The 27234-nt window shown below is 38.0% G+C and overlaps 1 protein-coding gene across 6 annotated transcripts in view; it reads left to right on the top strand.

The window, feature by feature from the left end:
- Positions 1-27234, top strand: part of LNPEP (leucyl and cystinyl aminopeptidase) — a 111603-nt gene that overhangs the window by 43001 nt on the left and 41368 nt on the right. For all 6 annotated transcript variants that reach the window (XM_072789708.1, XM_072789688.1, XM_072789698.1 and 3 more), the window contains exons 5-11: positions 12423-12543; positions 13222-13376; positions 15268-15381; positions 16779-16913; positions 21383-21514; positions 24501-24661; positions 24883-24971. In XM_072789708.1, the coding sequence (XP_072645809.1) occupies positions 12423-12543; positions 13222-13376; positions 15268-15381; positions 16779-16913; positions 21383-21514; positions 24501-24661; positions 24883-24971 (907 nt within the window). The remainder of the gene's footprint in view (positions 1-12422; positions 12544-13221; positions 13377-15267; positions 15382-16778; positions 16914-21382; positions 21515-24500; positions 24662-24882; positions 24972-27234) is intronic.

The following is a 27234-nucleotide window of genomic DNA, read 5'->3' as shown; positions in this document are numbered from 1 at the left end:
GTGTATGCATCCAATAGGATGCATAAAAAGCAGTTCCAAGAAGGATGTTTATTTTTTTTTTTTTTTTTTAATTTATCTTTTATTGGTGTTCAATTTACTAACATACAGAATAACCCCCAGTGCCCGTCACCCATTCACTCCCACCCCCCGCCCTCCTCCCCTTCCACCACCCCTAGTTCGTTTCCCAGAGTTAGCAGTCTTTACGTTCTGTCTCCCTTTCTGATATTTCCCACACATTTCTTCCCCCTTCCCTTATATTCCCTTTCACTATTATTTATATTCCCCAAATGAATGAGAACATATAATGTTTGTCCTTCTCCGACTGGCTTACTTCACTCAGCATAATACCCTCCAGTTCCATCCACGTTGAAGCAAATGGTGGGTATTTGTCATTTCTAATAGCTGAGTAATATTCCATTGTATACATAGACCACATCTTCTTTATCCATTCATCTTTCGATGGACACCGAGGCTCCTTCCACAGTTTGGCTATCGTGGCCATTGCTGCTATAAACATCGGGGTGCAGGTGTCCTGGCGTTTCATTGCATTTGTCTCTTTGGGGTAAATCCCCAACAGTGCAATTGCTGGGTTGTAGGGCAGGTCTATTTTTAACTGTTTGAGGAACCTCCACACAGTTTTCCAGAGTGGCTGCACCAGTTCACATTCCCACCAACAGTGTATGAGGGTTCCCTTTTCTCCGCATCCTCTCCAACATTGGTTGTTTCCTGCCGAGGTCACATATTCTTTTAGTTGCTGCCTGTCTTGGAAGCTCTTTATCTCTCCTTCCATTTTGAATGAGAGCCTTGCTGGATAAAGTATTCTTGGTTGCATGTTCTTCTCATTTAGGACCCTGAATATATCCTGCCAGCCCTTTCTGGCCTGCCAGGTCTCTGTGGAGAGGTCTGCTGTTACCCTAATACTCCTCCCCATAAAAGTCAGGGATTTCTTGTCTCTTGCTGCTTTAAGGATCTTCTCTTTATCTTTGGAATTTGTAAGCTTCACTATTAAATGTCGAGGTGTTGAACGGTTCTTATTGATTTTAGGGGGGGATCTCTCTATTTCCTGGATCTGAATGCCTGTTTCCCTTCCCAGATTAGGAAAGTTTTCAGCTAGAATTTGTTCAAATACATATTCTGGCCCTCTGGCCCTTTCGGCGCCCTCGGGAACCCCAATTAAACGTAGGTTTTTCTTTCTCAGGCTGTCGTTTATTTCCCTTAATCTATCCTCATGGTCTTTTAATTGTTTGTCTCTTTTTTCCTCAGTTTCCCTCTTTGCTATCAACTTGTCTTCTATGTCACTCACTCGTTCTTCCACCTCGTTAACCCTCGTCGTTAGGACTTCTAGTTTGGATTGCATCTCATTCAATTGATTTTTAATTTCTGCCTGATTAGCTCTAAATTCTGCAGTCATGAAGTCTCTTGAGTCCTTTATACTTTTTTCTAGAGCCATCAGTAGCTGTATAATAGTGCTTCTGAATTGGCTTTCTGACATTGAATTGTAGTCCAGATTTTGTAACTCTGTGGGAGAGAGGACTGTTTCTGATTCTTTCTTTTGAGGTGAGGTTTTCCTTCTAGTCATTTTGCTCAGTGCAGAGTGGCCAAAAGCAAGTTGTATTGGGAAAAAGAGAAAAAGAGAGGAGAGAAAGAAGGAAAGAAAAGAGAAAGAGAAAAAAAAAGGGAAGAAAAAAAAGAAAAAGAGAAAGAAAAAGAAAGGAGAAAAAAAAGGGGGTGGGGGAAGGAAACAAATCAAAAAGCAAAACAAAACAAAACAAAACAAAAAAAAAAAAAAAAGAACCACCGGGGAGTATCTTCTGATTCTGTGTACTTTAAGTCCCTTGGCTTCTCCTGGAAGTTGTCAGTCTAGCTGGTGTTCTGGGGGAGGGGCCTGTTGTGCTGATTTTCAGGTGTTAGCAGTTGGGGGAGCTGCTCTGCCCCTGCCTGGTGCAGGGCTCAGTGGGGGTTGTTTACCCCGTGAGGCCGCAGGAGGAACAGCCCCAGTGGCGGGGCAGCTCTGGAAACCTGGATTCAGCTCCGGCAGGAACTCCGTCTGCAGGGCCTGGAGGCTCCGGGGCGGGGCCGCTGATCTGCTCAGCTGGGCCAGGAGCGTCCTCGCTGTCCTGGGCCCTCCCGGCCTCTGCCTGTCCCGGGGGTTGGCGGGATCCTGGGCTGTGTCCCGGCGCCCTGTGCTCCGGAGCCTGCGCTGGTGGATTCGCGCTCCCGGGCCGCGCAACCCCCTCCGCGGAGCTGCCGCCCGAGCCCCCACGAGCTGCTCCTGGAACCGCGCAGGCCCCTCTGCACGGAGCCTCTTCCTCTGCCCGAGCCCCTCCGAGTTGCTCCCGGGGCCGCGCAGCCCCCTCCGCGGAGCCGCCGCCCGAGCCCCTCCGAGCTGCTCCTGGAACCGCGCAGGCCCCTCTGCACGGAGCCTCTTCCTCTGCCCGAGCCCCTCCGAGCTGCTCCCGGGGCCGTGCAGCCCCCTCCGCGGAGCCGCCGCCCGAACCCCTCCGAGCTGCTCCGGGTCCCGCTGTGCGCGCTGCAGCCCTTGGGGAGCTCGGCGCACTCTCCTGGGCGCGCAGTTGCTGTTACTGTCTCAGGGAACCCGAGGGCATCCCCGCCCTCCTGGGTCCTGCTCCACCTCCCCGCGAGCCCCTTTCCGCCCGGGAAGGTCGGTGCAGCTCCTGCTCCTCCGGGTCGGGGCTCTCCTGTCCTGGGGACACTCGCCCCGGCCTCAGCCCGGCTCCTCGCGGGGCCCCTCCCCCTTGGAGGCCTTTGTTTCTTTACTTCTTTTTCCCCGTCTTCCTACCTTGGTCGAAGTGCGAACTCTTCTCACTGTTGCATTCCAGGTGTTCTCTCTTTAATTCTCAGGCCGAATTCATAGATTTTCAGGATGATTGGAAGGTTTTCTAGGTAATTTGGTGGAGACAGGTGATTTGGAGACCCTACTCCTCCGCCATCTTGCTCCTCCCCCCTGTTTATTTTTTTTTTAAGATTTATTTATTATTTATTTATGATAGACACAGAGAGGGGGTGGGGGCAGAGACACAGGCAAAGGGAGAAGCAGGCTTCATGCCGGGAGCCTGACGCGGGACTCGATCCCAGGACTCTAGGATCGTGCTGTGGGCCAAAGGCAGGTGCCAGACGACTGAGCCACCCAGGGATCCCCAAGAAAGGTGTTTAGAGCAATAAATGCCTATATTAAGAAAAAAGAAAGATTTAAAGTAAACAACCTGATTTTATACCTCAGAAAAAGAACAAACTAAACCCAAAGTTAGCAGAAGGAAGGAAATAACAAGGTCAGAGCACAAATAAATGAAAGAAATAACAGAGAAACAATAGAAAAGATCAGTGAAACTAGAGCTGTTTTTTTTTTTTAAAGATAAAAATGACAGACCTTTAGCTAACTAGTCTAAGAAAAAGCAAAAGTCAAAATTGGAAATGAAAGAGACATTGCAGTTGATCCCACAGAAACAAAGGAACATAAGAGACTACTATGAACAATTAAGGCCAACAAATTGGATAATCTAGAAGAAATGGATAAATTCCTAGAAACATACAAGCTACCAGACTGAATCATGAAGACATAAAAAATCTGAACAGATCAGTAATGAGTAAAGAGATTGAAGCAGAAATCAAAAACCTCCCAACAAAGAAAGTCCAGGATCATATGGTCTCTGGTGAATTCTACCAAACATTAAAGAAAAATTAATGACAACTCTTCGCAGACTATCTAAAAAATTGAAAAGGAGAGAATGTCTTCTTACTTTATGAGGTTGTCATTACCCTCATATCAAAGCCAGATAAGGACATTACAAGAAAACTGTAGGCCAGTGTCCCTGATGAATATAGTTGCAGTAGATGTCATTGCACAAAATTCTCAGCAAAATGTTAGTAAATTGAATTCAATAGCACATTAAAAGGATCATATACCATGATCAAAGGGGATTGAACACTGGGATACAAGATGGTTCAATATATGCAAATCTGTAAATGTGATACATCACATTAATACAATGAGAGATAAAAAGCCCACGATCATCTCAATAGCTACAAGAAAAAGTATTTGACAAAGTATAGCTTCTTTTCCTGATAAAAACTCTAAACAAATTAGATATAGAAGGGCATACATCAAAATAATAAGGGCCGTATATGGCAAGCCCACAACTAACAACTTACTCAACAGTGAAACATTGAAGATCAGGAACAAGAAAAGGGTGCCCACTCTTACTACTCTTACTTAAAATAGTACTTGAAATCTTAGCTAGAGTATTTAGATAAGAAAAAGAAATGGAAGACATTCAAATCAGAAAGGGAGAAGCAAAATTGTCTTTCTTTACAAATGATATGATCTTATGTATAGAAAATTGTAGACTCCACCAAAAAACTAGTTGAACTAATCAATGAATTTGGTAAAGTTGCAGGGTACAAATCATCATACAGAGGTCAATTGCATTCCCATATACTAACAATGAAATATCCAAAAAAGAAAGCAAATCCCATTCACAATAGCATCAAAAACAATAAAATACCTAGGAATAAATTTAACCAAGGAGGTGAAATATCTGTACACCGAAAACTAAGATTTTGTTGAAAGAAATTAAAGACAATATAAATGGAAAGATATCCCATGTTCATGGATCAGAAATAATAATATTGTTAAAATGTGCATACTACCCAAAGCCATCTATAGATTCAATGAAATTCCTATAAAAATTTCAATGGCATTTTTCACAGAAATAGAAAAACAATACTAAAATTTGTATGGAACCACAGACCTTGAATATCCAGAGCAATCTTGAGAAAGATCAAAGCTGTCACACTTCCAATTCAATCTATTACTACAGAGCTATGGTAATCAAAACAGTATGAATACTAATTAAGAGAGAATAGCATAAAAACAGACATGTAGATCAAGGAACAGAATTAAGAACGCAGAGAAAAATGCATAAATGGTAATTAATATTTGATAGGGAAGCTGAGAATAGTCAAGAAAGGATAGGCTCTTTAATAAATGGTGCTGGGGAAACTGGATAATCACATAAGAGTATAAGATTAAAAATGGACCCTTATCTTACACCACTCACAAAAATTAACTAACATATTAAAGACTTAAACATAAGGTCTGAAGCTGTAAGACTTCTAGAAGAAAACTTGGGAAAACACTCCTTGACATTGTTCTTGGTAATGATCTCTTGTATATGACACCAGAAGTACAAGAAAAGCAAAAATCTGTAAGTGGGACTACATCAAACTAAAGAGCTTCTGTGTGGTTGGCTCAGTTGGTTAAATGTCTGCCTTCAGTTCAGACTGAAGGGCGTCTTGCTCATCATGGAGCCTGCTTCTCCTTCTCTCTCTGCCGCTCCCCCTACTCCCCTGCTTGTGTGCACTCTCTCTGTGTCAAATAAGTAAAATCCTTAAAAACAAACAAAAAAAAAACAGAAAACAAGGTTCTGCAAAGCAAAAGAAACATCAACAAAATGAAAAGGCAAAAGGCAGCCTAAAGAATGATAGCAAGTATTTGCCAATAGCTGATAAGGGATTACCATCCAAAATATAGGGCAGCCCAGGTGGCTCAGTGGTTTAGTGCCACCTTCAGCCCAGGGCATGATCCTGGAGAGCCAGGATCAAGTCCCCTGTCAGGCTTCCCTGCATGGAGCCTGCTTCTCCCTTTGCCTGTGTCTCTCATGAATGAATAAATGAATGAATGGATGAATGAATAAATAAATCTTTACAAAATATATAAGGAACTCCTACAACTCAGTAAAAATATATATAAACAATCTGATTTAAAAATAGACAAAGGAGGAGTGTCTGGCTGGCTAAGTCAGTAGAGTATACAACTCTTGATCTTGGGGTTCTGAATTTGAGCTCCATATTGGGTGTAGAGAATACTTAAAAATAAAACCTTAAGTAAATGATAGGCAGAGAAACTGAACATTTTCCCAAAGAAGATGTAAAAGTGGCCAACAAGGATCTGAAAAGGTGCTCAGTATCACAATCACAAGGGAAATGGAAATCAAAACCTCAATGAGATATCATTTCACATCTGTTAGAATGACATGGTGTGATGCCATTAAAAAGGTGAGAGTTAACAAATGTTGGTGAAGATGTGGAAGAAAGGGGAACCCTTGTGCACTGTTGGTGAACTGTAAATTGATAAAGCCACTGTGGAAAGCAATATTGAGGTTCCTTAAAAAATTAAAAATAGGACTACCACATGATCCAAGATTCCCACTTCTGAGTATATATCCAAAGGAAATGTAATCAGGATCTCAAAGAGATAACTAAACTCCCACATCTGTTGTAGGATTATTCACAACAGCCAAAGTATGCAAACAACCTAAATGTCTGTCTGCAGATGTATGGATAGAGAAATTATGGTATAAACGTAGTATGGATTATTATTTAGCCATGAGAGAGAAGGAAATTCTGACATTTGCAAAAATATGGATGGACCTGAAAGGCCTTAGGTTAAATGACATTAAGTCAGAGAAAAACAAAAGACTATATATATATATAATCTCACTTATATGAGGAATCTAAGAAAACTGAACTTTTAGAGACTAGAATGGTTGGTTGCCAGGGTCTGAGGATGGAGGGAAATAGGGAAATGTTGGTCAAAGGGCATAAACTTCCAGTTATAAGTTTTGAGATCTAATATATAGCATCGTGATTGTAGTTACAATACTGTGTTATATGCTTGAAAGCTGCTGAAAGACTAGATCATAAAAGTTCTCATCACAAAAAAGAATTGGTAATGAGGTGGTGGAGGTGTTAACTAATACTACTGTGGTAATCATTTCACAATATAGAAGTGAATTAAAGCAACACATTACACATCTTAACCTTTCACAGTGTTGCATGTTAATTATATCATTAAAGCTGCAAAAAATTAAATTTAAAATTTTCTACCTCGGTCTCAGTAGCCACATTTCTAGTGTTCTTGTGGCTAGTGGTTACCATATTGGATATCATGGATATTGAACATTCCCATTGATGCAGAAAATTTTATTGGACAGCACTAAATCTAAAACATTGTGCAGACTTAAGAGATAGTGTACGATTGCAATTACAAGATGAAGTCCAGGTTATAAAAGTTAATTTAATCTTCCTTTTTTAAAAAGCAAGTCCAGATTGAGTTTTCTTCATCTTAGAGTTGTAAGATTGCTTAAGCAGTACCTTTAAAGGTACTGTGAATCTGTAATTTGTAAAAATTTATTATTCTGATTAGGCTCCTCTGCTTTTCTTTGTCATTAGTCCCTGTCTGTAAATGATTATTTGCTTGAATTTTATGCTTTTATTTCACAGTAGAGACCTAATAAAGTTAGTATTTTTATACACTTACAATATAGCAGAAAAGGGTCTTTTTTAAACTGAAATGATTATTCCTCATGATAGAAATAAGATACAATTTTTAAGTTTTTTTCATAGTTTTGATCACCCCAGGGAATATTTTTCACCCATTGAACACATTCAATTGGAGTTGGCTTTCCTTTCTAGATAAAGAGATTTATTTTAATCACATTATATTTAGATCTTGCTAATTAAAAAGGATATACTCCTTCTCTTAGGAAAGATTATCTTGTCTACCCCATAACTCTTAGACGTAAGGGCAGAGATAAGGATTATCTGGCTTTTCATCAGCAATAATACTGTATGCAATTATGCTCAACAGTAAAGGATGAGAACTATTCATGAAGTTTAAGTGTTCAAGGTTAGGTGTAGACTATGTAGTGCCCAAGTGCTCAAATAATTTACAAACGTTTTGCTTGAAAGAGTTTTTGTCAAGTCTAAAGCAAAGAATTTTTTAGAATCCTTTGAAAAGGATAATGAGATTGGTGCAAATCTTATAAAATTCAGTTAATTTTTCTTCAAGCGTCACCCCCCAGATTTAGCCCTTGATTCAGATGTTACAGTCTGGATGATATCCAAAAGGCTCAATCTAGGAGAGTCAGGTTTGCTTCCTCAGGACCCAGCTGAATACCATTCCTCTCCTTGAAGCAGTTCATTCTTTCCCCAGCTGGGATTAATCATTCCCTCTGTGATCTTTCATAGCTCTTTAGTTACATCTCTGTTGTAGTTATCACACTCTTTGATATAAAACCCCCAGCACTTTTTATTGTCTCCTAGAATATATGCAGTCTTGGCTTTTTCTTTCTCCTCTGTCCCACTCTCCCTCCCTCTTCCTTCTTACTGCTAGGATTACATTCAAACTCAACATTCTGGTATTCAGGGCTGTCTTATAAATCCATCTGTATTTCTAATTGTTCCAGTGTGGATTCTTCTAACTAGCCAAGCTGGATTATTCATTGTTAAGATATATACCTTATTCTCTTGTATATAGAGGGGGACAGGGGAAATGGAGAGAAAGGGAAAGAGATTGATTGAGACTGAGTTTGAGAGAGAAGAATTTGGGGTGGCTTTTTTTCTTTTAATTTATATGTTAGGAAACAACATGGTTAAACGTGGACTCTGGAGTCCCTCCTGTACAGCTTACTAGAATGTGTTCTTGGGAAGATTCCTCTGTAATCCTGTCTAAACCTCACCTTCTACAATAATAGTATATTGCCTATATTAGCCTTACCTCTCAAGGATTAAATACTAAAAATTTAGTGCCTGGGAGATAGTAATACACACACACACACACACAAAGTGCACTCTTTTTTTTTACCCATGTGCAAGAATATTGTGAACTTTCTTATATGTCTGTAAATATAAAATCATAACTTTTTTAATGCCACCCCATACCTGCATATTTCAAAATGTGTTTTGAAAAAATTAGTGTTATGCTAATAAACAATTGTTTCACTAATTTTCTCTCTTTTTATTAGGATGAGGGAAGAATCTAACATGCATGGAGCTATACTCCGTGCTGGCAGCTGTCTCAGGCTCCTCATTTATAAATATCTTTTCATTTCATAAACCACATGGAAGGGAAGCATTAATCCCATATGGCTGATGAAACTGTGTCTCAGGGAGTTTACATAATTGACCTAAGATTATATAGTAAATGATAGTCAGGATTGTACCGTCCACCACAATATGCTGCTGCTTACACCCAATGACATATATAACTTCTATATGTATGGGGACAGAAATTTAGACTTGAAGTCTAACAGGATTTTACTTACATTAAAATGTTGAAGTCTTTCAGATGTTTTCTATTTTGTAGTATTTGACAGTAGGCCTGTTTCACAAGATTCAGGAATAAGGCAGTAGTAGGGCTTTACTTAGTAATGTCAATCTTAACCAAACAACTAAAAATGTCAAAGTTGACTGTAGATTATTAAACACACCCTCTTCAGTGATCAACATTACTAGCATTGTTGAAGTTTTTAAAAAAGAGGAACATTTGTTTTTACCATTTTTGTCTGTTCTTCACTGTTCTTTACACCTCTGTCTGTGTTCAGCAATGCCAGAATTACCTAGAAAATTCTAGGTCAGTTTTGAAATACATTGCTTGGTTTGTCTTGAGGTTTTTGTTTTGTTTTTGCCATTGCCCGATTTGGTTTTTACCATAGACAGGTCTAATTTGTAGAATCAGAATGCATGGTAGTTGGTCAGATGTGGACACCATGTTGTAAGTTATAAGGTCTGAGTGCTAGTTGACTTCCATTTGACAGTGTTTAGAGTGCTCTTATCAAACCCAGAATACTGGTCAAGACTTTTTTTTTTTTTTTTGTTGAACTGGATTGCTCTGTTTCTTACTGCTTCTGTTGCTCTTAAAAGAAGCTTGATAATAATTACAGTTACCAGATAACTTATCTCTAGTGAGAACTCCTAGCACATTGTCTTTTAAAGAAAAAAAAAATGAAGGAAGAGAAATACCAAACTACCTTTTTCCTAATCATGTATTCCAGAGATGGAACTAATCCCTTGATCAGATTTCAGTTTCATGTGAGCCTCTTTTTCCTCTAAGGAAAGGTGCTCATACATAGAGATGGGAGTGGTCAAATGGTGTGTGTTGCAGAAGGATGTAGGAGGAGAAATCTGGGGGATATGTGTGGTATTTCTATTGGGATAGCTTCTTCTAGGTGATTGTGTTGACTGCGATATTAAGTATGTATTTCTGGTAAAAATAGAGGTAATAAAGATTTGTCTCAAATTCCTAGTGATCTTGGTATAGTCATTTACAATGGTAGTTAGAGATTGTAAAAGAATATGTCAGGATTTTTTTGTCTTTTGCCCACTAACATTGACTTCAGAGGGAGAAAGATGCAGGAACTCCACCTGTCAGTGGAATTAGCTTATATAGTTCCTTTGGCAGATGGTGACTGAATTCAATCAACTGTGGTCACAGCCCTTTACCAAGAGCTGCAGATGGTAGATGCTAGGCTAGTGAAGTACACTTGGCCGCCTGAAGTGGGAGATTAAATTTCTTTCATAGTTCCCTTAGAAAGCAGCATAGTTTTAAGTGACAAACTCCAGTCCTAGATACCTTATTCTTCTGGTAACTGTTGGCACAAATGCTCCACTCACACATATTTTGCCACTTTCCTGTTGGACTATATTTTTAATAATGATGACAATTACCATTTATTGAACACTTATATCGTGTCATGTACTGGTCTAAGTTCTATCTGTATATATTAGCTCATTTAATCTTCCCAGGAACCCAGTGAGTATAGGAGCTACTTTAATCACCTTTTTAATAATAAGGAGACTGAGGTTATTAACCAACCTCTCAAGGTCACACAACTAGCAGAAATTTGTTTTTTGTTTACTTGAATTTTTTTTTTTTTTTTTGCTTTTCATTTTTTATGTCATGGTACCTCTGTATTTTTATGATTAACTGTAGATTAAAGCCCCACATAAAGACAATTATGACTGAAATCTGTTTGACCTTTTAGAAATTGTTGGTGATTTTTTAGTCCTTTAATGAGGGAATAAATTAGAGTTCACCAGTGCATTTTGTCCAAGTAATGACTTACTCAGTAAGTCTCCATTTCCCACCAATTGAGATTTTTTTTTGAAGTTTTTATTTTCTATGTTTTGTCCATTTCTCACATTCCCAGGTGAGTATAGAGGGCTTTTTTTTTCTTCAGTCAACTGGAAAACAATATATAATGCTTTTTAAAATCATTGCTTTTCATAGAATTGTTTAAATTTTGCCTTTTGATACTTACTGAATGTTATTTATTTATTTATTTTTATTATTTTATTTAAAGATTTTATTTATTTATTCATGAGAGACACAGAGAAACAGACAGGCAGGGAGCCCAATGTGGGACTTGATCCCGGACTCCGGGATCAAGCCCTGAGCCAGAGGCAGACACTCAACCGCTGAGCCACCCAGGCGTCCCTGAATAAGTTGTTTATAGTTAGTCACAACTTATGGGTTTAACTTATGCCCTTAGTCAGAAAAAGAGAGAAAAAAGTAGCAATTTAAATGACCTGGGCGATCATATCCGCCTTCCCCCTTAGTGAGCATGTACCTGAAGGCACTGGGCAATGGGAATAGGAATCTGTTATCCCCATAGTTGGTTTTAGTTACTCTGTGCCACTCATTGAGTGTTTGATTCTGTTTGGTATGATTATTTTTTATACAACATGATCCATGAAAACAAGCCAACAACTGGAAAAAAAGTAAGCTCTCCCAAGGCTGGAAGAAAAACAGGCTGTGCCACATTTACTGAAAGAGGATGCATTGGTCTATAATTTCAACAAATGTGTAATTTCTGCCTTGAGTGTTTGCTTCAGAATAAACTTCCTTATGTGACTTCTCTGTATTAGGTGCCTGGTTTTGTTCTTTTTTTTTTTTTTTTTTGTAAGAATTAATTTATTTGACAGAGAGAGAACATAGTAGCAGGGAAAACAGCAGAGGGAGAGGAAGAGGGAGAAGCAGACTCCACTGAGCAAGGAGCCCAATGTGGGGCTCTGTCCCAGAACCCTGGGATCATGACCTGACCTGAGCTGAAGGCAGATGCTTAACTGAGCCACCCAGGCACTCCTTGGATGCCTGAATGATGCCCAGCACTGTAATAGGTGCTAAAAAGATGAAAATTTGCTTTGTCCTTCAAATACTTCAGTTTTGATAGCTCATCGGTAAAGAAGGGCAACTTTAGGTAATGGATCATAAAATTAATAGGCCAAAGCTTATATTTTGCCATAATATGACCCAAATAGTTTATTTGGGATGTTATTTAACTTAAAAAAAATCAGTAAGTTTTTGAATGTAGTTCTATGTGTGGAAGTGACTTGCTAAATTTTCCAGGGGCTAAAAGAATTAGAAGCAAGAGTTTGTATCCTGTAAAATTTCATAAAAACTCTTTCAGTTCTCACATATGCTTCAACAGTATTCACCTGAATATCATGCCATTTTGGTTGTACTTGTCTTTACACTTCACATGATATGTGTGTGTGTGTGTGTATGTGTGTGTATATCTGTATCTATATCTATATCCATGTATATATATGTTTTCTTTTAGGTTTCTGTATATGCTGTACCAGAAAAGATTGATCAAGTTCATCATGCCTTGGAAACAACTGTGAAGCTTCTTGAATTCTATCAAAACTACTTTGAAATTCAATACCCACTTAAGAAATTGGGTAAGAATCAAACAATGCCTGATTTTTATTACCATTATAACCTAGATTCATTTTGCAAATGTTTTTTAGAAAGAACTTTTGCCAAAGTTATTTTAAAACTAAAAAATTCAAAAAATTTTTAAATTGTCTATATTTGTTAAGATTATTCAGATTCCATAAAAGCATCTGAATGTGGAGCTTAAAGCATTTAGAAATTTAAGAGGCTGTTACTAGGGCTTATACAGTTGCTGTGTAAGTGGGAATTTGCTTAGGGCTTAGTCTGGAGTTTGACTAATTCTAACCTCCTAAGAAATTCCTGATTCAAATAACAAAAACTGAGTATTGGGAACTCAGGAAAGCAAGAGTATTTCAGAGCTGTTTAGTGTGGAGCTAGCTAGTTAGAATGTCAGACCTGCACCTTATCCTCCTTGCTCTAGAAAGTTGATTCATTGTGAAGGAATTAGGTTTCTCTTGCTTTGCTAAGTGACAGAGGAACAGTGACTCTACAGGGATGGTTCAAGTCTTTCTCAACTGACCAATAGGTAGGAAACATACAACACTAGAATAGGGTTCCATTTGCGGAGTATAAAATGAACTCCCTGCCTCTTGATTCACAATGATAAACGAGTGGGTAAAATTTTTATTTAGGAAGTGCTTTACATGAAGGCTAGTTAATCATTTCTTTCTTCTTATGTCCAGATTTGGTGGCTATTCCTGACTTTGAAGCAGGAGCAATGGAAAATTGGGGTTTGCTCACTTTCCGAGAAGAGACACTTCTGTATGACAATAACACTTCTTCTGTGGCAGACAGAAAACTGGTTACTAAAATCATTGCTCATGAACTATCCCATCAGGTATTACAAGACTATTATATTTTATATCTCTATTTTATATTGTAGAGTTTTAAAATAGAATTAGATGCTTATAAAAAACTCAGCTTTTTATTGTAGTATCGCCTTTTTTCCATAATAAAATGGTGTTTTCTAACACAAACTTGATTTTCAGTTGAAAATGCTATCTAATATTTGCATAGGATTTTACAGTTTATAAAGAATTTTCACATCTATTCTCACCTTTACATTTATAACTGCTCTGAGATAGGTGATAATCCCATTTTACAGATGTGGAAACTGAGACTCAGTATAAGTAAATAAGCGAGTTACCCAGAGTCACACAGTTAATAATTGGCAGCACTGGGCCTTGAAGAGCCACTGTCTCCTCAGGATCTCCCTCTCTCTCTCTCTCTCTCTCTCTGTACTTTCTTGCCCTCTGATAATAGAGAGCTATTTCACCTCTGACAGATGCCACCAGCTCAGTATAACTTTGTGGTGGAGCAAGACTTGCCCTAAATTTCACTTTCCTCACAACTTTTGAACTGTAGTTGACAGGATTAGATTTTTGTTTTCTTCCCCTGCTCAAACTGCGTTGTTACTTTAGGAGAGAAACAAGGAGAAAAAGAAGGAAAACTATGTGGGTACGTGAACCTCTTGACTCTTTCCCCAACACCTTGACTTTCTTTTTCTTTTTCTTTTTCTTTTTCTTTTTCTTTTTCTTTTTCTTTTTCTTTTTCTTTTTCTTTCTTTCTTTTTCTTTCTTTCTTTCTTTTTTTTTTCTTTGCTGAGGTGCTTAACAGTGTTGGGCATAGTTTGGGGGTTATCATGCATGATGGAAGGAGGATGCGGAAGAGGAGTAGCACATACTCTGGTCGGTTTGCTCCCTGTCTCAAACACCATATGTATGCCACTGTAGAGCCCTTGTGAAGACTTCTTAACAGGCTGGCATATGAAGCACCTACTTATCGACAGTTACGGTTTTAGGCATGTAGCCAACTTGTCCTTTAGGGATGCCCTCTTGGTCTGTTTTGCCTGGGGCCACCCAGCACCACTTCTCTGTTACTTTTTTAAAACTTAAAAATCATATTCCTCTGAAACAAGTTTTAAGATAATAGCTTTGAAGGATAATTGCTTTGTCATTCTCCAAAGTGTTTTGTTTTGATACCTAGTAGCCTTATTATTTTGCTGCTGGTTTGAGATGAGTCCCAGGCCACACTGAACTGCATACTCTGTTACCCACCACTCTCCATTTCAGGGATTTTTGAGATACATTTTTTTTTAAGAGTCTCCTATCATTGCTTTAATTCTTACTATTATATCATAGAAGAAGACATTTAAAGATCTTTCTGATTTCCTTTATTTATGTGCATGACAACTTTCTTAAGGAAAGTTACTTGCATTCTGTTTTGAATCATGATCTACTGTCCTCAGCTCTGGTGACTGAGGAGAAACATGAAACATGGGCTCTGTAGAAAGATCTGTTACATACAAGTTTATTTTTTAGTTGTCATGGATGGTTGTAGATAGAATGGAAATAATCTTACTAACTTGATATTAGAAGGTAGAAGAATTTCATCATCTAGGAAATAACACTTTTAATGAAGTAACTAAAAAATGTTTTTGTTTACCTAGTAAACTGTGTGCATTAATTTGATAAATATGCTGATTGTGTTTCTTGCATGTTTTCCCATTCACCAAGGTGAAAATGTTAACATTTTCATTTTAGAGTAAATGTATACAAATTTTCTTGTAAGTCGTTAATTTGAATATAGTTTGTTTCAACAAATACCTGTATTTTTAAGTAATTATAACCTAGTTATAGGTGATTAATCTGACAATTCAATTATTAAAAAATTCTTAGGGGTGTAAATGTTATATTGGTTACTGGTTTGTTTGTTTTTTCCCCCCACAGTGGTTTGGTAATCTGGTAACAATGAAGTGGTGGAATGATCTGTGGCTAAATGAAGGGTTTGCTACTTTCATGGAATATTTCTCTTTGGAAAAAATATTCAAAGAGCTCTCCAGTGTAAGTACAGCATTTGTTACATGTACTGTCATATTTACCATGTATTTTCTAGACATTTGGAGAAACGAAAATGTTTCTAGAAAGATATAATAAAATTGAACCTTGTTACTGATATGTTCTACCTCTTGAGATTTGACAGTGATAATTAAGCTTTTATTTATTGATATGTTTTATTGAAAGTTGAAATTAAGTGAAATTATGTTTTGTTAGGATGGACATTTTGAATCACTTTGCTACATTTTATTTTTAATAGATGTGGCCCTTCTCTTTGAAGGAGTTTAGATAAAGTTGAAAAGCCTTTTTTACAAAACAAAACTTTTTATCCTTTGTATAAAAAGAGAAAAAAAAATTAAGACGTTTTATAGTACTATCTCTCTGTTATCACTGTGATCATTCTTGTAACAGATTGATACAGTAATTTGCCTTGTTAAAGTAAACACCATATTTTGTACCCTTTTCAAAGACTTAGGACATCATTCTGACATAGCATAATAATGTTACTGAGTTATTAGTCTCTCTGGAAATGTTTCTATCCTTAGAAATATTTGAATATACTAGGCTGTGGTATGATAGGTATTGCCAAATAACCCAAGCAAGAGGTAGTAAAGTATAAATAAAGATCCCATTCAACCCTAAAATTCTGTGACTTTCTATTAAATATATGATTCAAGACTGCTTCAACATAGGGATACTCTTAAGAGCTTCCAGTTTGAAATTTTTGTGTAACACCCGTTCAAAAACTTACGGTGGGTAGAAGGAACTCATTTTTAGCTAGCATGCTAAGCAAAGTATTCTAAATCTATGTTACTTAATTAAGCAATGAGATACACAGTTTCACCACTTGGTGGTGCCCAGAATGTTTAAAACCTTTTAATGTATATTCTAGGGGAGCTTGTCTGCTGAGCTATGAAAGAATTCTACTTAAGTGTTATATTTTATTTCAAATGAACTTCAGTTAAGAGAAATGTATATTAATAAAGAAACATGGATAATAAATCAGCTTAAGGACCAGTTTTTATTTTTGCTTTTTAATTTCAGATATTATTTAAAAATATACACTAACCATTTTAGAATATTTACTTTGAATATCTATCTGGATTTGGCACATTTGGTTGCTTCGATAATAGATTCTTAATTTATCCTTAGGCAGTGGCTTCAGAAACCATGTTTTTCATGTGGCTAGGAGGTTTATTTCTTTTTTTAAATGTTAGGAATATGAACGAAAGTTGCTCTATTCCTACATTTTCAAAAGCTTATTTTCTGTGGTTTAATGAAGATGGTCTTTTTAAAAAATTATCTTAAACATTAAGTAGTCTAATTCATATAAATAATTACTGTACTTGCTTTTGCCTTTGATATTTTTCATGGCTTCCTAATCTGTTTGATGTTTTTGCTAGTATGAAGATTTCTTAGATGCTCGATTTAAAACCATGAAGAAAGATTCCTTGAATTCATCTCATCCGATATCATCATCATCTGTTGAGTCTTCAGAACAGATTGAAGAAATGTTTGATTCTCTTTCCTATTTTAAGGTACTGCTGTGCACACCAGGGACCTGAGTGGGTTTCAAGTTCATTTCATATTTGAGCAAGCTGCATCATTTAGATTACTTTATAGATTAAAAATTATTTTAAGATTGTTTTCAGGTATGTTTTTTTTTTATATAAAATAATTTTTATTGGTGTTCAGTTTACCAACATACAGAATAATACCCAGTGCTCATCCCGTCAACTGTCCCCCTCAGTGCCCGTCACCCACTCACCCCCACCCTCCTCCCCTTCCACCACTCCTAGTTCGTTTCCCAGAGTTAGGAGTCTTTATGTTCTGTCTCCCTTTCTGATATTTCCCACACATTTCTTCTCCCTTCCCCTCTATTCCCTTTCACTATTATTTATATTCCCCAAATGAATGAGACCATATAATGTTTGTCCTTCTCCGATTGACTTACTTCACTCAACATAATACCCTCCAGTTCCATCCACGTTGAAGCAAATGGTGGGTATTTGTCGTTTCTAATGGCTGAGTAATATTCCATTGTATACATAAACCACATCTTCTTTATCCATTCAGGTATGCTTTTAAACTTTAAAATGTTTGCTTCTTTTTAAATCTTGGTTTTAACTTTTCTGTGTTTTTCTTTATTTCTCTATTCACATTTCAGCTCTCTGACTAGGTTTCTGGGCAGTTAATCAGATCATACAGCAATATATCTTTTTTTTTTTAATATATCTTTTAAAGTTGGTTTAGTCTCCAGGTCTACAGGTAGAATATATCTAGGGAACATTCTAAGCAGGCCTTTGGCTGCATTATTGAAAATTGAGGTGTGTTCCAGTCACAATTGCCAAAACATGTAAACCAAAAGAGATCGTAAGAGCTGAAAACTAGATTGCAGGAGCAGAGGCACAGACTCCAGGTTTGGGAGTGGAGCAAAAACAGAAAACTAGAATCCTCATTAGGATCACCATAAGTCAGGGGTGCCTGAGTGAGTGGCTTAGATGGTTGAGCATCTGCCTTTGGCTCAGGTTATGATTTTTGAGTCCTGGGATTTAGCCCTTGTGTTGGGCTCCCTGCTCAACGGGGAGTCTGCTTCTCCCTCTTCCTGTAACCCCCCACCCCTGGTCGCACACTGGCTCTCTCTCTCTCTCAAATGAATAAATAAAATATTTTTTTTAAAAAAGAGGGGGTCACCATAGGTCAGGGGACAGAACAGTGCCACTCACAGTTTTGGAGGGAGTCATGAATGTTAGGACTTATTTTTGCCTTCTTACTCTGGCTGTCAGATTGATTGATTAATAAATGACTTCCTGCACTGGACAGAGAAAATACAAAAAACATGTGAGAGACATATCATCAAAAGCTCAAAGTTTAGGTGGTGGGTACTTGTTAAGCAATAAGAGATGATATATGTGGAATGAATGGTACAAACTTTTTTTACTTAGAATTATGAAGAGAACTTTTTTAGAGGAAAATGGAATTGAAGGGAATTAAATGATAAAAAGAATACAGATAAAGAAGAATGGGAAGCCCTGAGTAGGGCAGGAATGGGGCAGTGAGGTGTACAACGAACAAGGAATACTAATGGGCAAGAAATTTTTGTTTAGGGAGTAAATGCTTGTAGTGGAAGCCATATGTGGAGTAGGGGAAAGATGAGACAGGTAGGTTGGGGCAGTTGTAGAAGGTTCTGAATTCCATCAGGAATCTGGACTTTTTTCTGTAAGCAGTAGGAAGCTTTAGAAGATTTTTCAAACAAAGGAATTCCTTGATTAAAGTTACTGTTTAGGAAAACTAATTTGTTCCAGCTTACAAAGTAGATTTAAGTGGAGGGAGACCTGAAGTCAGGAAGTTGCTGGTAAAGTGCAAGCATGATGTGGTAAAAGTGTGAAATTAGGAGTGGTAGTGAAAGTGGAAGGAAAATGATGAGTGTAAAAGAACAGTCGGGGGAGGGAGGTTCTTGAAGGATTTAGTGACAGAGTAAGGCAGGCAGGCAAAGAGGGAGCCATGTTCTCCAGGTTAACACCTAACTGGCATAGAAAATGGTGGTACTGTTAACATGAGAACTGAAGAGTTTAATCACCTATATTAAATATATTCCAAGTAGAGCACCTGCTGTGATTTTTAAAGCCCATTTCGGATCTGTCAATAAAATGTTTAAACTTGTAGTTCTGTTCTTATACAGAACTGTTACTTCAGGATTTGTTTTTACAGAGCACTGTCATCCTCTGACCCATATCCCCAAAACCCCAAATTCAGTGTCTTCTGATCATGTGGTCTTCACAGCATACCTAACTCCTGTCAGTATGGTAACTACTTATTTCAGGATTGGAAGTCTGGCAAATACTCCACATAATTGGGAAAAGTAGGACTCTTGGGTAATTTACCAGTATTGTATGCAAGAACAAGTAAGGATCATTTGGGAAATGTGTTTTATAGACATATTCTATCTGGGGTTTTTGATCTTCAATCCTAATTTTGATGTAGATTGTCTGTTGAGGAGATCAACTAGGAAGGAAACTTTGAAAGAAAAAGAAAAAGAAAAAAAGGCCTGAAATTTAAATGCCAGAAGAGGGGCGCCTGGGGGGCTCAGTCAGTTAAGCATCTCCCTTCTTAAGTCATGATCCCAAGGTCCTGGGATCGAGCCCCACATTGGGCTCTTTGCTCAGCAGGAAGCCTGCTTCCCCCTCTCCCTCTGCTGTTCCTCCTGCTTGTGCTCTCTCTCTCTGTTGAATCAATAAATAAAACCTTTTTAAAAATGCCAGAGACACCAAAATGAGGAGTTTCAATGCAAGATGAGGATCCAGCAAGAGACTGAGAACGATGGTCAGTGAATAGGGGTAGAATCAAGAGAGGTGTCCCAAGGCCAAGTGCAGAAAGACTCCAAACGGGGAGTGAATGATTAATCATATCAAATGCTGCTGGCAGGTTGATGAGTGTGGGAATTGCCATTGGCTCGACACCACGAAGTTCTCCCGTGACCTTGATAAAAACACTTCCAATGGAGTGATGATTGGATGATGGCTCTAGAGAAAGTGGTTAAGAGAGCAAATGGAGCTAGCAAATGCAGACAGCTCTTTTGAGAAGTTTACTACAAAGGGGGAATAAGAAATAGGATGATAACTGGAAAAGGCATGGGGTTAAAGAAAGGAAGGACATCTTTTATTTGTTTTATATGAGGAATATTGCATAGTTTTGTTAATGGGAATGTAATAGTAGTGAGGGAAAGCTGGTGATGCAAGGCTGAAAGGGATCTGTTACCAACAAGAATGAATACTTAAATGTGTAGAACAAGTAACGCCATGAAGCATGGTATAGAAAAAAGGGAGTCGTAGGTATTAAATACGGTTATCTGTATCTGATGATCTTTTTTTTTAAAGGTTTTATTTATTTATTCATGAGAGACAGAGACACAGGCAGACGGAGAAGCAGGCTCCATGCAGGGAGCCTGACGTGGGACTCGATCCCGGGACTCCAGGATCAGGCCCTGGGCTGAAGGCAGCGCTAAACCGCTGAGCCACCCGGCTGCCCTGTATCTGATGATCTTGATGGCTTCATATTACTACATTTTTACCAGAAGTGAAAATCAAAGACTATTTGAGTTCCTTCTGTGTAGTAGGTATTGTTTTAGTCCCTGGAATTGAGTTTTTTGGATTTTCCCTCAACTAGGGTGGGTACAGTCTAGAAGAAGAAATGAATTAATAAATAATTAGATAAGTATATGTATATATATATATATTTAAATATATATCTGTAGCAGATGCAGAAAGTGATATAAATTGCTCTTGAAGATAGAGAAATATTTCTATCTCAAATCGGGGATGACTTCACAAAAGTGGTTTTTGGAGATGGTGACATATGCTTTGGTGACTCACTGGTGTCACTGAAGTGCCTTTAACAGTTGCATGTCGGATTTTGAATTATTAGTGTATGCGTACTGCCCTATACATTCATTAGTTCCAAACATATTTGAAGTGACTCTGCAGGAAGAAGAGAGATCTTGGTTATTTTAGCAACATGATATATTGAAACTGGAAATTAATGTACTCCCAAGCAGAGAGGCTTTTGGAGTTCTGCTTGTTTATTGTCTCCAGCAGTGAACCCATGAATTCAACTGGTATTCTGAGCACTGGGGATGGAGATGGGGATTCCACAGAAGATTTGGCATATTTTTCTATTAAAGATATATTCACAGACACTTAGCTTTTATCACAACACTGAGATAGAAACTGATAAACTACATAAATGGCTTATAGTAGGATTAGTATACGTGGGAATCTGCTCCCATTATTCTTTTGTCAGATCTCTTAAAATAATTTTTAAGACAATTTGAACACCATTCACATCTGATTATATGACAGTAAATAACAGTGTTTTACAACTAGGTTCTCTATATGTGAGTATATTATTAGAATAATTATATTTTGAATTTTAGATTCTCAATTCTATAAACCTATTGTAGTCTTTTATTTACTCCCTTTTCTCACTTTTCTTTTTTTTTTTTGAATAGGGAGCTTCCCTCTTGTTGATGCTGAAAACTTTTCTTAGTGAAGATGTGTTTCAACATGCTGTTGTTTTTTATCTGCATAATCATAGCTATGCCTCCATTCAAAGTGATGATCTGTGGAATAGTTTTAATGAGGTAAGTGACCTGAATATTTTATTTAGTTCTTAAAGAAGATCAGAGTTCTTCCATTTATATTTTTATCAAGCATATAAATAAGCAATAATATCAAAGATAGTTATTTGAGAAAGCACAGAGGTCAAGAAATAGATGTATAACATTTTTGTATAACCATTTTTGTTCTGTACCTTAATCTTGATTCCTGCTTTGTAGGAAAGTAGCCCTTCCTGAAGTAATAGATATATTATTATATTTTCATTATTTGAATTTTTTTTCAAAAATATGTTTTCCTTTTCTTCTTTTTTTTTAAAGATTTATTCATTCAGAGATAGCGAAGAGAGAGGCAGAGACACAGGCAGAGGGAGAAGCAGGCTCCCTGCAGGAAGCCCGATGTGGGACTCGATCCTGGGTCTCCAGGATCACACCCCAGGCTGCAGGCGGCGCTAAACCGCTGCACCACTGGGGCTGCCCTGTTTTCCTTTTCTTATCCTTTTGCATCTTTACCTCTGATTTATTTATTTATTTTTTCCTCACTCTGCCTTATGAAGCTTCCTGACTTTTGTGGCTCTTTTCTTACAAGACCATCCTTATAGATGATATACTACAAGCTGGCCTCCATGGGCTCCATATTGCCCTTGAATCATTTTGCTGTTTGGATTTTTTTGCGCCTGCAAATGTTCTAACAAGCAGTGCAATTAGGTCTGAGTTAAGCTTCAGAGTAATGCATGAACCCAGCCTGCATTGTGCATGTATGCTAATTGTATAACCCCCAGGAGCATTTTAGTTTGTTGTTACCCTAATCCAGATCAGGGGTTTTAATGTTTTGGAAGATCACAGACATATTTGAAACTTTGATGAAAATTCTGGACATATTCCTCCCCCCCCCCAAAAAAAAACCTACATATATGCACAAAGTTTCAAAGTTTTAGGGCCCAGGATTAAGAACTATTCTGGGGCTGCCTGGGTAGCACAGCGTCTGACTTTCAATTTTGGCTCAGGGTCATGATTTCAGGATTGTGAGATTGAGCCCCGTGTCAGATTCCATGCTCAGTGCAGTGTCTGCTTAAGACTCTCTCTTCCCCTTTCTGCCCCCTCCTTTCTACACTCTATCTCTCTAAAATAAATACATCTTTATTTTTTTTTAAGATTTTATTTATTTATTCGTGAGACACACACACACACACACACACACACACACACAGGCAGAGACACAGGCAGAGGGAGAAGTAGGTTCCATGCAAGGAGCCCGAAGTGGGACTCGATCCCCGGTCTCCAGGGCCACTCCCTGGACTGTAGGCAGCGCTAAATCGCTGAGCCACCCATGGATCCCCAATAAATAAATTTTTAAAATAACAACAACAACAAAAAAAAACCCTCGTATTCTGAATCTCTTCCATATACTCTTCCTGCTTCCTTTTCTTATCTTCAACCTGTATTTTCTAGCTGTTAACCCTGTGCCCAGAAGGTGTACCTTCCCTTCTCTCTCAGTTCTCTTTGCGAAGATGGATTAGTCCCTATTACTAAAGAGTTGCTTCCACATCACTGTTTTTTTGTTTTCTCATCATATGGTAACATTTCAATTGGAAGCACATTCTTTACTCTATACTCATTGTATTATCTCCTTGTATTGAGAATATATTTCTTCCTTTCTGACTTACTTCAGCTTTTGCCTCATAGTTTTCCTATCCCGACCTCGTCCCTAACATTATCCTCAGGTTTTTCGACCTCTGCATCAAAGTATGCCCTGGCCTTTTCATTCCCATCCCATTTCAAAGACCCAAAGTGCTTTCGGCAAAGTTTGTTTCCTTCCCAATCCATTATCCAGAAATGAATATATCAGAGCCCTGAGAAATGTAATATTAATGTTGCAGCGAATTTGGATAGGTTTGATCCATCTTTTCTGCTTTAAATAAATGGGCATATGGAGACTGAGGTGAGGCCTGCCATTGTGGAGTGATACTGTTACCAAACACTTAAGGCACTTAAACAATTTTAGGTGCTTGCAGTTCAAATGCATATACAACCTAGAGCACTGATTGGAATCAGAAGGTTAACTCACATGCTTTAAAGAGATAGTTGTTCCAGAATTTCTTCTCGATCATTGATGCCAGATGTCATAGGGACAGTGGGTTTTAGAGGGTCTGTGGACCTCTGACACTGGATGCTAGATTTCATAGGTAAGTTGATGCAATTTCTGGGAGAGTGTCTGTGACTATCAGAAAAGGTGACTACTGTTGTTTGGAGAAACTTAGAGTCAAGGCACCTGACCCATTGACATGTTACGCTTCTGCTCCTTTCTGGCACTCACACAGTATTAGTTCTTTCCAAGATGAGCATTAACATTTACAAAATCAGAGGGTCTGAGGAATAAAGAGAAATCTGTACACAGGCTGACTCATAGGAATTGAGTAGCTGTGCTTCTTATTCTAGAGCGTGTATCATTATTCATACCTTCTCAGTGGTAGTCTTGTGAGCTGAAGGAGTGCTTGTCCCTACTTAGAGATTTTGACAAACACTCAGTGAATGAACTTCTCTCTCAACACAGGGTTTCTCTTACTTTCTCTAGTTGTCACTTAGTTCTGTGCCAGGTGACTTTCCTTTTAGCAGTTGCTCATTTACTTAGATTAGAATTGTATTTAACTCCACATTTGTGCTCCTGTTTTTATATTAACAGTACACGTAGTCTGGAACGCCTGAGTGGCTCAGCGGTTGAGCATCTGCCTTCGACTCAGGGCATGATCCCAGGATCTGGGATCGAGTCCCATATCAGGCTCCTTGCGGGGAGCCTGCTTCTCCCTCTGCCTGTGTCTCTGCCTCTCTCTCTCTCTCTTTCTCTCTCCCTCGCTCGTGAATGAATGAATGAATGAATAAATAAATAAAATCTTTAAAAAAAACAGTACACATAATCTTCATAGAATATGGTAGGCAGAGAGGGAAAGGTACAAACTGTAAAGTTTTTAAGCTGTTTATTTTTAAGCAAAAATAATTCTTTTTTTTTTTATAGGTCACAAACAAAACACTAGATGTAAAGAAAATGATGAAAACATGGACCCTGCAGAAAGGATTTCCTTTAGTGACTGTTCAAAGAAAAGGAAAGGAACTTCATGTACAACAAGAAAGATACTTTTTAAATATGAAGCCTGAAATGCAGCCTTCAGATGCAAGGTACGTTCATGCCCTTTCTGCCTGCTATCTCTTTTGCACCCTTGGGTTAAAGTATTTGTAAATTACAATCGCCTTGGAAACCTAACAAGATTATCTTTTTCTGGGGATAGCTTGAAAATTTCTCCTTTCCGCCAAAGGGAAAGAAAAGGACCCACCAAATTATGTGTAACTGACTAAAATATTCGAGAGAGTAATAATCTTCCAATATTTTCTTTTCACAGCTATCTCTGGCATATTCCACTATCCTATGTCACTGAGGGAAGAAATTACTCAAAATATCCATTGGTATTTTTACTGGACAAAAAATCAGGTTTGACTCTAATTAACTCTTTTCTGATAAGAAATTTGAAACAGCATGTTTTTTTTTTTTTTAAGAAATCTGACCAAGCAGCAAGAGGGAGATTTTTTTTTTTAAAGATTTTATTCATTTATTCATAGAGACACAGAGAGAGAGAGAGAGAGGCAGAGACACAGGCAGAGGGAGAAGCAGGCTCCATGCAGGGAGCCCGACGTGGGACTCAATCCAGGGTCTCCAGGATCATGCCCTGAGCTGCAGGTGGCGCTAAACCGCTGCGCCACCAGGGCTGCCCAAGAGGGAGATTATACTTTCCAAAGTGTACAGTTTCGGAGTGTGTTTTATGAGTCACCTATACAAGACAGGACTAAAGTGATATTGGTCCATCTATCATGTATGAAGGTAGTGAAATAAGGTATAAACAGTTGCGCTGACTGTGCTAGCAGTCTTGGTAGAAAATTGCAAATGCTGTCTTTATAGCCTAGATAAATTTTATGTTACAAAGTATAAAGTAGTAGAAGCAGAGCAGTCTCTTGAAGTATGCTCTGCTATCTCCTTTTTAGGGGTGAGCATGGGCGACTGCATTTCAACAAGTACCTTAGATGATTCTTATGCATAATAAAGGTTGATTCAGGATCTAGATTCAGAGTAAATTATCGTTACAAAATATCCTGTGAACATAGTATACATTTTTTGGCAATAAGAAAATGGGGCGGGCAGCCCCAGTGGCTCAGCGGTTTGGCACAGCCTTCAGCCCAGGGTGTGATTCTGGAGACCCTGGATCCAGTCCCACATCGGGCTCCCTGCATGGAGCCTGCTTCTCCCTCTGCCTGTGTCTCTGCCTCTCTCTATGTCTCTCATGAATAAAAAAATAAAATCTTAAAAAAAAAAAAAAGAAAATGGGGCAAGAAATTATGATTGCAAGGAGGGATAAGAAAATGTAAAGATTGTATATGTTGGACCCATAACATAAGTAGTCTATGAAAAAAAAATCGAAATGTAGTTTCTGACCATTGGTGAAATATCACTACGAATGCCACACCACACATCCTGAGAAAATATGAATATTTTGGGTCCTGCAGGATACTCTAGATTTATGGAAAGGGAAAATTTCTTGTTTGAATTTGTATCTAGTGTTTAAGCCTATATTTTTGAGAGGGGAGTATGGCCTAGTGGTTAATGGAATGAACTTTGGAGCCAGATTGTCTGGTTCACTTGTATGATTGTAGGTAGTTCTGTGACTCTCTGAGCCTCATCCCTCAGCTGTAGAGTAGAGATAGGGATCATATTTTATAGTGTTATGGTGAAGATTGAGTTCATTTATGCAAAGCACCTATAATAATGTCTGGCATGTGTTATGTGCTATATAAATGTTAGCTGTTGTTAATGCTATTATTGAAAAATAAATCTTTAAATGTGGTAGACCCATAGTACATAAAATCTAGAAAATGGATTCACAACTATTCTCATGATTATTTCTTTCTAATAATTTTTAAAATATTTTTTACTTAGTCAATGTCATTGTGTATAGGTGATTTTTATATCTTGTTAAAAAAGAGATATATTTTATTTGATCTTTCCTTACTGTTGGACATTTGATACACCATTTGTCTCTATTTTAAAAAGTCTCAGTAAAAATTTAGGGTCTTACATGTTTGGTCATTATATGAACTTCTTTATGGGAATGATTCTCAGAAATGAAGATTGTTATCTTTTGTGATTTAGTACACATTTCTAAGTTGCCCTTCTGCTATGCAGTAATAATTTATAATGCCAGTTGAATTATATGAGCCTGCCAGTTGCATTGCAGTTTAACTAGAGTGGAGTGTTAAAACAATCTCATTATTTGAGATGCTGAGAACACTTGATAGTGTTACATCTTTGATTAATATAACATAACCAGAGATGCTGCCTTCCTTGATGAAAACAAAGCTCCATACTTTTAAGTAGCCTTGGAAGGATGGTCCCTGGCTGAAGAAAGAACACTTAATCCCATCTCCCTTTTTGGACCAGTAAGGAAATTTGTCAACCTCCCAATAGTATGTAAGTTTTTGGTGGCTTCAGAAATAATTGGACAATAAGAAGTCTGCTTTTATTTACACTTAACTTTTTCAGCTCAGTTTGTACATGAGCTTCTTAAACTCTTTTTGAGATTCACATCCCAAAGTCTAGCTCATATTTTACTGCTGTAGCCTCTTCTCCCTAAGCCCTTGCCTGGCATTCTATGCTTCTGCTGTACAAAAGCTGTTTTCAGCCCCTCAAACATGCTATCCTGCCT

This window comes from Canis lupus, chromosome 2, assembly GCF_048164855.1.
Source record: "Canis lupus baileyi chromosome 2, mCanLup2.hap1, whole genome shotgun sequence".
NCBI lineage: Eukaryota > Metazoa > Chordata > Mammalia > Carnivora > Canidae > Canis > Canis lupus.
The sequence above is the reverse complement of the archived record's forward strand: the minus strand, read 5'-3'. Positions and strand labels throughout refer to the sequence as shown.